At 33.0% G+C, this 15753-nt stretch overlaps 1 protein-coding gene across 6 annotated transcripts in view; it reads left to right on the top strand.

Moving 5' to 3' along the window:
* Positions 1–15753, top strand: part of LOC149820085 (cyclic nucleotide-gated ion channel 1-like) — a 117184-nt gene that overhangs the window by 56289 nt on the left and 45142 nt on the right. For 5 of the 6 annotated variants that reach the window (XM_089982365.1, XM_089982368.1, XM_089982366.1 and 2 more), the window contains 2 exons: positions 508–720; positions 12434–12717. In XM_089982365.1, coding sequence (XP_089838491.1) covers positions 508–720; positions 12434–12717 — 497 coding nt within the window. The remainder of the gene's footprint in view (positions 1–507; positions 721–12433; positions 12718–15753) is intronic. The other variant, XM_089982370.1, reaches the window with a different exon arrangement.

Raw genomic sequence — 15753 nt, forward strand, 5'->3', positions numbered from 1 at the left:
TGTCACGATTTCAATAATGAAATCGTGACCTAAAACTGTGCATATATATGTACATTATAGATATGGATTCGGGTCTGGTGTATCCAGACCCGATAAATTGAAAGGGTTACATGGCTCGGTACATGATCTTTACATGGATCGGTTACATGGATCGGGTCGGATCCTTTGCACCTTTTTCAGCTCATGCATTGAAACAAATGCATATGCATGTACAGTCCATTAACTTGCCACAATTGAATTGATCCTAATAAATCTGAGACACTGAGAATCTATCAACTCTCTCTCACCCTCAATGCGAACACCCCAACCCTAACTCCATCATCTCCACCAAACCCACACACACATGTACACTAACAGGATCCCTTCTTTTAATATTTCTCTTGTTCTTGTGCAAAATGATCATTCAACGAAATTAATGCCATCATTGCATTTGATGTATAGCTCATAAACTGCGTTTTGTTCAATTCAAAGTTGTCTTGCTACTAATTGTTTAATTCATTTGCCCAGGTGATTATTTTGGGCATAATACCCAAACTGAGAGGCTCTGTTCCATTGAATACCAAAAATGTTTTGCGATTTGTTGTTCTATTCCAATACATACCTAGACTTGCTCGAATCATTCCACTGTACCAGGGTGTCATAAGTACCACTGGTATTATAACAGAAACTGCATGGGCTGGTGCTGCTATCAATCTATTGCTTTACATGCTTGCAAGTCATGTAAGTTCTGTTCTTCTAGATATTTGTGTACTTTTCATTCTTTCGGATTGCATCAACTATTGTTGCCTTGCATTCTTCACCACTAAGCATTCTTCACCACTAAGTTAATTTGAGCTTTCCCAATCTATGTGCATATTTCCATTTGTATCATTTTTCATCTGATTTTTTGCAAGTTTAAATGCTGTATGTCATGATGATTTTGGTAAGTGTTTTAACTGTCTTAATAGTAGTTTCTGTTCTTTGATTACAAGCTGTTTCTACATGAGATATTTATTGCTTTATTTTTTTTTTGTACGGAGAAAGAAACTCTTAAAGATTGTCCCTTATATGACAGTGCACTAAAGTTGAGCCATGTTCAATGTGGAAATTCAACTTTTTTATGAAGATGATTTTCTTATAGCATAGGATGCAAAACTTTGATGTCATATACCACATAATGCTTGACACTGATAAGCATTATAACTAACATTACCAGGTGTGACTTATAGGACAATCTAGGGATTAGCAGTCAGTTCCTCCCTCTAGGCTTTGATCCACCCTTGAGGACCTAATTCCATGGTTCAAGGGATGATTCATGCTTTTAACTAGATGAAAACTTGCTCCTTAGATGTATTTCTTTCCAATAATGCACTAAGTTGATTCTTATGATCAATGATTGGCTGCTCATCAAATATAGCAAAAAGAGGAGAACAAAATGGTTAGGCTTCTTTCTAGGGTAAGAGTTTATGTAAAGATTTAGAAAGCTTAACGTAACAGGTCGAAAAAGTTTGTCCAATATGTGTACAAATATATGTCATACAAATAAGAAAAGCAGATAACCACCTTACACAAGACTGATACTCCCTTTCTTTGACCCAAGGTTGTAAACAGCGTATCGTAACCCATATCAGTCGCGCCCAAAATAATATACATATCGTATCATATTGTAAAAAATCATATTTTTTTTAATAAAAAATTCTAAAAAAATACAAATAAATCAGGAAAATCCTAAAAAACTCGTAACATATGAAACAATGATGAATTGCACAAGATAAAACCATAGAATTACATATCAAGCATTTATGATAAAACATCATCAAAGATCAAATAATAAAGATAATAATGAATGTGTATCTCATAAGAACAATGCAAAATATGAAATATCATGCAATTAAGAACATGCCACAAGACTCAGTTTCATAAACAAAAACAAAAACAAAAACAAAAACAACCAAGTTTGTGAATGCTTAACTTCTACATAACCAAGTTTTTTCAAAATATAAACAAAAGCAAATGTTTATGATTTCAATCATCATCATCTTTTTCTTCTTTTCTTTGTTCATCATCACATTCACATCCTCCCCAATTTTTGGGGCTCTTCATCATCTACCTCCTATGCTACTTCCATGTTGATCCACTGAATGTCCTCTTTAGTTAAAACACTTGGTTCTTCTTGAACCCCTTCATCCAATACATCAAAATGTTCTAGACTGATGAGATCAAATTGTTCCTTATGCCACATCGATAATAACTTTTCAATTTGCCTAAAAAAGATGATAAAAAATTTAAAATTAGTTGGTTGTTGTATGATATAAAAAAAACTTTAAATAAACACATGAAAATGACAAATAAACTTTAAAATTTTATATATTTCTGCCTGAGCCGTAAGTTATAGCGAACATAGACGAGGTGATTGAGACTTTTGTGCTCCAATCTATCTACTTTTTTCTATGGATTTGCTCCAAGACACCCATTTTCTTTCGTATTCACTTGCATGCTTGACTAAGAATGCGAATGACAAAAGCTTTCAAATTTGGAATCACTCCCAAATCTAGTCCACCACATGTTTAAAAATACAAAAAAAAAAGAAATGATAAAATAATAGATACAAAGCATCATAAATAAATAATAAAATAAAACTGAAATAAACAAAGTAAATTACTTGGACGCATCATGAAATAGTTCTATACTATTGTAGGTCTCCCCATATCATATAATGCATTATCATACATATCTATTTCTTTATGAATTTCATTTTGGATGCGATGATCAGGGATCAACCCCTCGATGTGATACAATTTAAATGTAGGGAAATATCCAAATGTAGGATTCAAATAATATGATGTAGCATGAAGAGGTTGATAAAGTTTCCCAAGCCACCTATGATCAATGATGTGCCATATTGGTTTGTAGAGTTTTTTCTTCCCATTAAAATATTTCTAATGACCTTTTTTGCTCTATCCATAGGCTGGTAGAGATATCCCATAGCTGGTCTGTCATTACTATAAACCAATCTAAGAACTTTCACCCAAGGTATGATGATTCTCAACTTCTTCACGCAAGAGTCCCAAAATTCGCTTCTAAATACAATATCCACAATTTCTTTTGGCATTCTTTTTTGTGAATTGGGATATACATTCCACTTATCTGCTGAAAACATTTTTTTGAGTGCAGCTCTATTCTTTACTAAACTTTTCATTGTTAAAAAGTTCGTAGCAAATCTAGTAACTACACTACAAATCAACTCAACATCGAATGGTGTACTCTTTCATCAAGCTCAAAATTCATGCATGATTATAAATTCTTGGCAACATTCAACTGTTTGTTTATCTCATTTATGCTGCCGATGTTCTCAAGCATGAGGTCTATGCTGTAACGACCATGATTTATAGCTCAAATTTTCTCGTGATTTTTTTAAAAACTTAGCGGAATATACAAATCGAGATTGTTATAGTTATTGTATCAAACCATACACTAATTGAATGCAGAAATTAGAGTACGTTAATATAAATTGTATTAAATTAAATAAAGTTCAAATTATTCACAATCGTCCAGAACCATTCCCAAACCCAATGTCAAAGCCAAAACCAAACCCTCTAAACATGAACCAAAACCACCACCTCGACAGGTAGCATGCAAAGTCCAATAACAACTTAACAATGTAGGATCACTCGACCTCCTCAGAACCTAAAAATTGTTCAAGTAAAGGAATCAAACAATCTGAGTCTTAGTAGACAATAACATATTATAATGTACGATATCAGAATACATTCAAATATAGCCTCATATATCAATCATGTAACACATATATTAACAGACAATAACATAAAAACATGCTAACAACAAAATAGTAGGTCAATTTAATGCACATCCATTCATGCAAAGATTTGCAACAATACAATAAATTATGCACATGCATGAATATTTACAAAATGCATAAACATATACAAGATGCATGAACTTACCATTTCGGTGCTGTGAGTTCATGTATGAATAAGTTCTTATCTTCAATTATTGTTTTCTTGCTGAAATGACACATGCAATGTTCCATGTACATTCCATTCATATTCTTGTTTCACTTGTCAATATCTTTATGTGGGTACAACACAAACACACTCAGTATGGAGGTATGACCCAGGTTTGTATTTTTAAGCAATTGTGTCTTATTAACTTACGTGATGCCCCAACTGTGACTACTCCGGAGGGGAAAATATAATTTTAGAGAGTTTCTAACCTTCAACAACCCGATATATCAGATTTTTCACATGAGTCTTACCTATCACACCGCAGACAAATCGTGGTAGTTCCCCCGGTTACGGGCTCTGTGGATGGGGGTCAAATCAACCTTTTGTGCTAAACAATATCCCCATAGAACCATCAATACCATGCTTACTTTCTCAATAAGCCACAAGAGAATTAGCTTTATTTTGATTTCTTAATTAACTCTCTTATTAATCGTGTCAATGCAAACATACAACTACATTCAAGGTTCATATACAATAATATTCATGGCACTCTATGCATGCTTTCGATTAGTCTCTACCATAAAATCTATACAATAATGCAATCATTATGCATTTACACAGTCAAGGTAGACTAATCATTTATATTTATACATGCACAATTCAATCAAGAATGAAATGCATTTAGTTAACATACATATCAGTCAAATTTTTAATTTAAGAATCAATAAACATGCTTTGCAAAGTAAAACACAACTAGACACCAACACATGCCATATTGTCCAGTTCGGATCCCTGTTATCCTGATTTTGCAAAACCCACAAAAAAAAATACAAGAATCGAATTTCACTCTCAAAATTTCACTGGGACTGCCCCAATATCTCAGGAACACAGTCCAAGACACAAAACTGCAAAATCAGTCATAATAAAATCAGAAAAATTTCGGGACTGAACTATGTTCAGAAAAAATATAAGACAGATCCTGTCAACTGCAGAAATTTATCTCGGATTGTGAATTTTCCAAGACTTACAGAGAAATCTTGTGACAAAAACCTTTTTACAAAATCTTCTTATACATGTTAGTTTCATCCAGATTTTTCATAAATTATTTTGATCAGTTTTGATTGGGGTTTTAGAACTTTCAAAATCTTTGGTCGGGATAGTCATGTTGATAAGGCAGGAAATCTGAGCTCTGTTGCAATTGACATTTCGACCTCAAAACTGACCCAAACGGAACAAAACAGGATTATAAATTCAAGCCTTAGATGTGTCGAACACTCCGATATTTTTCTTTTTATTTATCGACTTTGTTTTCACAAAGATATCGATTTTTTTCTAAAACTGGTTGGAACTAAAAATGAAGACAGTATAGCCAAGATTTAAACTCATGCAAGATCCATTAAGCAAGAACATAAATCATGTTATAATCTATTCAATCATGATTTTTGATGCTATAAACATATTTACAACATAAATACATCTTTGATCATATTTATGCTAATCTTGCTAAAACATTAACATTCATCATCTAAGAATCACAAAACCTTCATGAAATATCTCAAATACAAATTCATTTGTGTAAGAATCACAAAAAAACTTAAATACGAAATCATAGTTTATTTATGCAATAACATGTTTAATCATGCTACACATGAATTAATCTACCATATATGCTTAGATCAACTTTCTTTATCATAAACCATTAAAATCCTAAGATGTTTTTGCCAAAACCTTCTTTAAAACGATTTTCGTGTATCTTTACTCAAGATTTATGTAAGAGACAAATTTGCAACATCAAGATCTATGGAGAAACACTGAAAAACGTCTTTCTATATTCATTATACATGCTAAACAAACTAATAAAATGCAAATCTAAATATTCACACATTTTTTTCTTTTTAGGGTTTCGAAACTAGTCTTTTCCAAATCATTTTCTCAAAAGCGATCTTCCAAAACACCGTTTTGGTTTTTCGAAAATCTTTTTCATATAGATCTAATAGCCATAGACGTTCTAGGCATATATTACATGTAGATCCAAGCTTTGGATAAAAAAGAGGGTATGCTAAAGTATTCTGAATTCGAACACCATGAAAGTACATATTAATGTGTTTCTTGCAATGATACTATCAGTTTTTCCTCCACACGCATCTCGTTCTGGGGTGGTTTAGACCTTCACCAAGGTAGTTGCAGGTCTCTAATGGAGGTCTGAACTGCCTTTAGGGTTAGGAGTAAGGAGATGTGAGGAAGAAGAAAGGAACAAGGTAGGCTCTTTCTCTTTTTCTTTTTCTCCTTAGAATATGTAACAAGGGGGTCATGAGCCTCTCTCTAACTCTCTCTCTCTAGAACATGAGTTCTAGAGAGAGGGAGTGACTAACCCCTTTTATAATATTTTTTTAATATTTTATTTTTTCTATTTTTTTCTAATTTTATTTTATCAAGAAAGGGGGTGACATCCCCTCTAGAAGACCTTAGGTAGGTAGAGTTCTACTTCATGTAACTCTATACTACTTTCTAGACATCATCTATTTTAATTAATTTTCCAACTATTTAATTACTATATATATTATAAACTATTTCATCTTTAATATATATAACATATATACTTAATTTGACTTTATATTAAAGTCCACACAAGAGGGCCCACTATGGGGGACGTCCCCTTTTGGATAGACCTCTCAAGAGTCCAAACCATTTGGTCTTCTACCTTTCTTTATCTTCTATTAATTTAAAAATCTAAATTTTCTTTTTCTTTCTTTATCTCTTTATTTTTTTGTTATTATTTAATATATTATATATATTTTTCCAAGTGGCGTGACCATATGTGGGGTCCACAATGGACGTCCAGCCCATTGGACTTCATGCTCAAAATCGATACCAATTTTATTTTTAATTGAAATTCATGATTTATCCTTAATTGGATATTTTATTAAATTTCCTTACTGGATTTTAAATCCAATTAAGATCCAATCCACTAAAAGTAAACCATATCAAATCCATATCCATATTTTATTAATAAACTCACATTCCAATGAGGGTCCAAGACTCCAAATTCATCTTAAATTTTCATCAAATTGGATTAAATTCCTACGTGTGATTAAATTTCATTTCAACTGCTGACTCAATTCAATTTATAATTTAAATTTTAAGTTGGAAATCAAATAAATTTCTAATTTTATCAATTTAAGGTATAAATAACGATTTAATAATTACCGAAAAACGCAGGCATTACATATGCAGTGGGCAACACATGAAGTAAAAAAGAATGTCCCATAATTTTTTGCCAATTCTTCACCTACTGTCCTATAACTTGATACATTATTAAGAATAATTGGACTATAATTTCTGGCTTCACCTTTTCTACAACCTCATCAAACACCCTAAACAACACATCTGCCATCTTGGGTGTATCAGACATATCAATAGATTTATAAAACATAGTTCCTTTCAGGCAATAGACAAGAAAATTTATCAAGGTCCTTGTCTTTCTGTTAGTCTACTTATCTACCATGATGCTATACTCAATTTCTTTTTATGACTGCCTCATCTCATCACTATATGCTTTCACTTCATTCATATTAACATATAGAATTTTCTCTCAAATTATGATATGAAATTATTTTATGTCCAGGCCCAATACTGGTTATGGCATTTGCCATGACGAAAAAATGAAATGAATTTGCCACATTGAAAGAAATGCAAGCATCATAAAACCATCTTCCAACCACAACATTTGCTTACTCGACTAAATGTTTTGGAGTCGTTGCACTGCGAATGTTGGGTTGCGACCCAAGGGCAGTCTTAAGAGAGAAAAAACAACTAATAGAGCCTCCAGCTCTACCTCCTCCAGAGGAACTCTCTCCTCTTCTTCTCTTTCTATTCACATCACTACTGCTAGCACTAGTCACACCTTTCTCCTTCGCTGTAGAGCTTCCTACTTCTGATATTATTCTAGGGGCTGTAGGATCAAAAGCAGGTAGCTCATCATATGTATCATAAACATTCTCCCATGGCTGCACATACCCCATTTTTGCTTCATTTATCTCATTCTCTTTTTTTTTTCCTCTCAAAGCGTTAAGCTATTGGTGGCATTTCTATTTCACAACCTCCCACAAATCCCTTGATGTGTATGGAGCAACATTGTGATGTGTCTTGGCCAAATGATGCTTCAACTAGGAGATACCACCAAAAAAAGTAATATGGCAAAACTTGCACTCGATTTTCAATCGATTCTCGCTCGTTACTTGAATGCCCATTGCCATGCTGGGTCATAAGGAGCAAAACATAGGGATTTGTTACCTTAACCCACTTCCTTGAGTAAAAAATGGTGGAAATGCAAATTTATTTAATCAAACCGCAAAAACCTTTTCCCTTGCACACGAATCAGCCTTCAAATTGCTTCCATGACTCCTAGGGCATGTTGGCCCTCGTGAGGTCTTTTAAACTCATAACTAAAAAAATAAGATTCGGCCCTTTTTAAAGTGTGCCACATGTGTATCGTACGACAGAACGATACAGGGCTGTATCATATACAAGTCTGTATCGTATAAAAAACCTTGATAGTACCGATACATATCATTCAATACGATACTTACAACATTTCGCTACATCCTGTATAACAGGAGGTTCCATTTTGCTACATTGATGCTGGCAGGCAAATAATTTCCTACTATGTTTGATCCATTCCTAGGGTTAGCTTAAAAGCGGCAGTGCTCAAAATGACTTTTTCCCTTGAATCTTTTTTTATCAAATCACTTTAAAAAATTGGAGATTTTCTCATAACTGAGACCTTTAAAGTGTTTGATAGATTTACTCTCATTTGCCTTCAGAGAGTTTTTTTTTGGCACAACTCTCTCTCTCTCTCTCTCTCTCTCTATATATATATATATATATATATATATATATATATATATATATATATATATATATATATATATATAGAGAGAGAGAGAGAGAGAGAGAGAGAGAGAGAGAGAGAGAGAGAGAGAGAGCTTCTATGGTGGTGCTGGTACACACTTGATTTACATAGATCTAACTCCAAAAGCAAAATCTAACCATTGGATCTTGTTTAGTATATCTATTTATTATCTTCATGTGTTAAAGTTGACTCAAATATGATGTTTTATACCATTTTTAAACCACCCTTATTTTTATGAATTGTGAGCATTGATTTTCACCATTGCAAAAATGGAATCTTATGGTGTATTAAACATGCTAGAACCTTCTAATATACTAAATAAATCATGTTAAACACATCTGTATGGTTAGATTTATCGTTTACTGACTAGATCTATGCAAATAGGAGTGTGTACCGCCTTATGGTATCATGGTACAAAACCACCATATATTTTCTCTTGCTACAATGGATTGTAAATACAATAGACTTAGCAAACTCCACTTTTTTATTTTTTATTTTTTTAACAAACCCCACTTTTTTTTGTCACATCTAACACCGTAGATGTGATCTACATGTTTTATTTAGGGAACCGACTTTTGGATCGCCAGGATTCGAGCTTTATACAAGTTTTTCTGGCAATCCAAACATTGATGGCTATGAACACATCGGTGTTTCTTGACCCCAAAAAATATGTTTTTTTTAAAAAACATGACCCAATGGTTGATTCCTACTAAACTGGCCATGCTGAAACCACATATGAGGTTGGATTGAGTCAAAACAACTTGTATTGTGAGATTCTAACTAGATTGTAGCAAATATAAATCCACACACATATATCTATATATATATATATATATATATATATATATATATATATATATATATATATATATAGAGAGAGAGAGAGAGAGAGAGAGAGAGAGAGAGAGAGATGGTCCTCCCACCTGTTCTCACTTTAAAAAATTGTTTGTAGATATGCTTTTCGGCAAATCTGACCGTATGGATGTGATCTCCATGGTCGAAAACCTAAAAATAGATTCTCATGTCGGTTTTTTTGATGTGCAGGTAAGATTTTACAAGGATCTAAAATCAATGGTTCTAAATTTTCTAATCCGATAGAATCTTAGATACACATAGAAAAGTTTAATCCAAGAGTTTATTTCTAGGTGAGGACAGGTGGGGTGGACCATCCCCCTTCTCATATATATATATATATATATATATATATATATATATATATATATATATATATATATATATATATATATATATATATATCATAGTCACCTGTATCGTTAAATGTAATTTCTCGGCGCAGAGAGATTTTCAAAAGTTGATAAATCTTGGGAGTTTAAAAAATTGAAAAAAATATAAGTAACAACAAAATAGCTAAGAAAATAATAAGTTTTTCATTATTTTTCTTTAAAAAATATAAACACGTTTTAAAGGTTTTAAAATATAAATGAAACAAAAAAAATAAGAAATGCGAACATAGAATAAAAAAAGGGTTTTTCAAAAAATATCACGATAATATCACAATATTTTTTCTGGCGATATTTTGAAAATATCGCGAGATATTACCTTTAATATCGGCTACCTTAAAATATTGGTATTTCTCGCAATATTTTCAAAATATTGTGGATATTGGTGACATTGATATATATATATATATATATATATATATATATAGAGAGAGAGAGAGAGAGAGAGACCCGTGTCATCAAACAGGCTTCTCGTCAAACTTGGGTTGGACGCGCGGCTGCGTGTCCAGAAAAAATTGAAAATTGTACATTTACAGTTTTGAACTGCCGCTAAAGCCTGGGTTTCTGCCCAGGGCGGTGGTCAAGACCGCCACTAAAAGTCCCTGGCATGTTAAAAAAATTGCACCGCTGATTGCGCAAGCGATCAACGGTGTACAAGTGTCAGAATTTTTTGGACACTTCAGCTGTTTGACGATACGGGTCTCTCTCTCTCTCTCTCTCTCTCTCTCTCTATATATATATATATATATATATATATATATATATATATATAAAGTGATAGCTGCCTACCACCCGCCTACCATAAGCGAATGGTGTTTTTGGGTTGTTTATTGTAAATCTGACCCTGCAGCTGTGTTCTGCATGGTTGATTTGCTAGGAAACAACACTTGGATCATGTTTTTTCGATAAGAAACATGATTTTTAAGCCTTGAATATTTATGTAAATCTTAGACCGGTTGATTTTCAAAACTCATAAATACTGCGTATCGAAATCGGATGATCCAAGACCCGTGTCCTATAAAATCACGCATGTAGAATACATCTGTATGGTCATATTTAAGAAAACATGGGAAAACCCTTCAAAATCCTGATAGCCTGGCGGTAGGCTAGAAAAGTGGTAGGCAGCTTCCACCTACTCTCTCTCTCTCTCTCTATATATATATATATATATATGTATCATATTTGCTAGTCATTTGCAGGTACAAATGCCTTTTTTTTCTTCAAATTTTTGGTTGTGTTTCATGAAACTAACCTTATAAGTGTTCTACATGTTTTTCTTTGTGGGAATCGGATCTTAGAGTGTTCAGTTACAACAAAGTAGGCAGGCTTTTATAAGGCTTCAAAAATCAACGGCATACATTATGAGATACTTTTCCGGGTCATAAAATCGTGTTTTTCATCGAAAAAACACGATTCATAGGCTTATTCCTACTATTCTGGACATGCTTAATCCATCTATGAGGTCTGATTGAATCAAAAGCCATGAGCTGCTCGGTTCATTCCTACCGCTGCCTGTGATCCCAACTGTGCACACCTGAAAGTACTTGCATTGTGTGGCCGCCTGGAATCAGAGATCTGTCCCATTTTTTCTCGGATTAGCCAAACCAAATGACCTGAAGAAGTTATGTTAATTACATGAGTTTCAAACTCCGATTTGGAGATTTATCTCTTATTCCACTTTCAGAAGAATGAAGCATAGACATCTTCTATTTTTAGAGTTTTCTTAAAGTTAACCGTCTTAGTTTCGTCTAGAAATTTATATAGAATCTTTGAAAGACTTTCTTCAATAAGGACAGAGGTCTTACTCCCTTGGGATCTAATACTACACTATTGCTCAATAACTTAGTAGATCATCTCTATTACATAAGTTGATTCTTAACTTTTATCTCACATTATGCCATGCATAAGTTTATGTATGGAGATATGCTGCTATCTATACATCAGAGAGTTGTGGGCTGGTTAGTCAAGCATCTGTTTATTAGGTCACACACATTATTGATCTGGTGCTTGAACTTTTTGTGTTCAGTTTTGCTCCCATGCATAATTGTTGCTATCCTGCTTGAAGCGGCTTCTGCTTGTCGTGAAGGGTTTGGTTGTCCTCTCTTCATGCTTTGGATACATTACTATGAACTGATGTGTGACATTTATTGATTCAGTGATAGTAGACATTGACCAATTCTATGTTACCTGTTTTAGCTTAATGTTTTTGTCTTAGCATGCCTTACAAGGTTTTACCATGATTCGGATTTTCTTAATCCATGTACTTGGTTCTATCATAAGTAGTGCATAGTACATTGCTTTTATCCTGTATAAATTTGATAGTTATGTTTACCCAGTTTATTGGAGCAAGCTATTATTTACTTGCTATTGAACGAGAAGACACATGTTGGCGAAGGGCTTGCCATGACCAGGGATGTAATCTTGCTTCACTATACTGTGGAAAGCATGACGGGACTGCAAGAAACTCATTTCTGAATGATTCTTGCCCTATAAATTCACCAAATACAACACTTTTTGACTTTGGAATATATCTATCTTTTCTCCAGTCAGACATTGCCAAATCAAGAGATTTCCCACAAAAGTTATTTTATTGCTTCTGGTGGGGGCTTCAAAATCTAAGGTTCGTGCTTTTTCTTGTCATTAATTGGTAAAAATTTTGTATCTTCATACTTGCAACTTGTGATAGTCTTATTTTTTGACATTTATATGGACAAGTCATGGATGGATTGCAATGAAATTACTCAAATTATTCTTGCACAATGATCATGTTGGAAGTCAGGCACCTACCTATCTTGATAGATCATGATATCCTATGTTTAAAGGCCTTGTAACCTAGCATAAAGCTTAACTGGTTTGGGCAGATTTATCCTCCCTATTTGGTAGATTATGATGTCCAACATTTAAAGATATTATGACTCAATTGGCTTCCTAGTTATCCCTAGATTGAGTGAAAATGTGCTGCATATTGAAGCTTGTATCATAATGAAGACAATAACTGTTGCTTACAATCTTGTGGGGCTTGTTTATTTATTAAAAAAGCCAAGCTTAAGCTTAGTTGCAACCCCATTTAGATAAACGAACTTTGAGTTTGGCAAAAGTGTATATGTATATCTGTTTTGTTTATTACTAAAACAAAACACGTGCTTACCCAATGGTTGCATTTTTGGCTTTCAAACATGAGGTCATGGGTTCAAATCCCACCTCTCCTTTCATTCAATGTTTGAAGAGAAACATTTTTAATTACAAGCTCAGCTTGAGCTTAGTCGAGACAAGTTCGGGCAAGATGAGCTTGAACATTGGCATTCAAGATCAGCTTAAGCTCGAGTCTGGCCACTAGAGTACCGAGCCAAGCTCAAACATTACAGGCTTGTGTGCAGCCCTAGGCTTATTGAGTATGCTTCTTTAATTTAATCTCATTATATATTGCTATAAAAGGGGAAATTTTGTAATTCTGCCTTACTGATTGGGGGCATTCCTTAATTTTTAAGTTTTTAATTTCTATATAAAAGGAATAGAACCATAGGACCTCCCACATTGGAAACCATGCAGTTACAGCCTCAACTTGTTCCTTCATCTTCTATTCTATTTTTCTCCTTATTTTATTGATGAAAATCTAAGACGGGTTCCTAAATCTCATTCATTGTTATTAATGAATTTGGATGATATAAACATTTCTAAACAAGGTTGTAAGTAGCCTATCGTTACCTGTATCGGTCGGGCCAATAGTAACACCGTATCATATCGTAAACATATTGTAAACATATCGTAAATTAATAAAAAATTTCAAAAAAATCAAGAAAAATCAGAAAAATTTAATAAATCTAAAAAAATTATATCACATGAAATAATGATAAATTGCATAAAATACAACCATAAAATCACATATGAAGCATTTATGTCTCTATGAGCCACATAAGACATCATCAAACATCAACTTATATAGAATCATAGATAATATTGCATGCATATCTCATAAGAACAATGTAAAATATTAAATATCTTGCAACTAAGAACATACCATAAGAATCATACTTTCATATTACATAAATAAAAACAAAAAACCAAGTTTATGAACAATTAAATGTTAAATAAGCAAAGTTTTTTAATAAAATATGATACATCAATAATCATAATCATCTTCATCATCAATATCTTCTTCTTCTCCTCCTCCTTCGACATCCACATCGTCTACATGATACGTGGAGTCTTCATTATCTACCTCTTGTACTCCTTCCATGTTAATTTACTGAATGTCCTCTTCATTCAAAGGAGTCTCTGTCAACCCATCATCCAATTGATTAAAATATTCCAAACTGATGGTATCAAATTGCTCTTTGTGCTTCCTTGCTGATAACTTTTCGATTTGCCTAAAAAGATGGCATGAAAAAGATAAAATTAGTTGGGTTTTGAATGAAAATAACAAATAAACTTTATAATTTTATATACCTCTACCTCAGTCGTAAGTTGTAGCGAATGTAGACAAGGTCATTGAGCCTTTTATATTCCAATCTATTTATTCTTTTGGTATGGATTTGCTCAAAGACACTCCAGTTTCTCTCACATCCACTTATACATGTTTGACTAAGAATGTGAATGACAAAAGCTCTTAAATTTTAAAACATCACTTTCAAACCTGACCCTACACATGTCTGAAAAAAAAACAAGAAAATGAAAAATCAGTAAGATAATAACATATATACAATCATACAAAACATCATAACTAAATAACAATTTGAAATTAAAATTTAAATAAACAAAATAAATTACTTGGACATATTGTAATACAATTTCATATTGCTGCAAGTCTCCTCATATCATACAATGCATTATCATAAGTTTTCATTTTCTTATGAATTTGATCTTGAATGCTATAATTCAACCTTTCAATGCAATCCAAAAGTCCCTTGTTGACTTTCCTGTCCATTTTAAACGTAGGAAAATATCTAAATGCATGATTTAAACAATATGCTACAACATGAAGAGGTTGATGAAGTTGCCCAGTCCACCTATGATCAATGATGTTCCATATAGGTATATACAAATTTTTTTTGCTTTATCTCTTAGGGCTTCTTTTGTCGTATCCATGGCCTCATAGAATAACCCATAGCTGATATGTCTTCATTGTCAATCAATCGAAACACTTTCACCAAAGGTATATTTATTCTCAACAATTTCACGCATGAATTCGAGAATTCACTTCTGAATATAATATCTACAATTTCTCTAGGTTTTTTTCTTTTTGTGCATGGGGATATGCATTCCACTCATCTGATGAAAACATTTTTTTTAGTATAGTTCTATTCTTTACTAGACTTTGCACTGTCAAAAAATTCGTAGCAAATCTAGTAACTGCACTACGAATCAACTCAACACCACCAGTGTACTTTCTCTTTAGGCTCAAAACCATGCATGATTGTAAATAAATTTAGTAATTTCTTAGCAGCATTCAACTGTTTGATGTACTTCATCCATGCTTCCGGTTTTGAAACATGAGGTCTATGCAATGGACAACATATAAGGTCCAAAAGAATGACCCAAAATTTTCTGTCAATTCTTTACCTGCTGCCCTATAATTTACTGCATTATTAGTAATGAACTGTAAAATGTTTTGAGGTTGAACCTCTTCTACAACCTGGTAAAAAACCCTCAACAATAC

The sequence above is a fragment of the Nuphar pumila genome, chromosome 12 (assembly GCF_984573655.1).
Source record: "Nuphar pumila chromosome 12, dmNupPumi1.hap1.1, whole genome shotgun sequence".
In the NCBI taxonomy this organism is placed as follows: domain Eukaryota; kingdom Viridiplantae; phylum Streptophyta; class Magnoliopsida; order Nymphaeales; family Nymphaeaceae; genus Nuphar; species Nuphar pumila.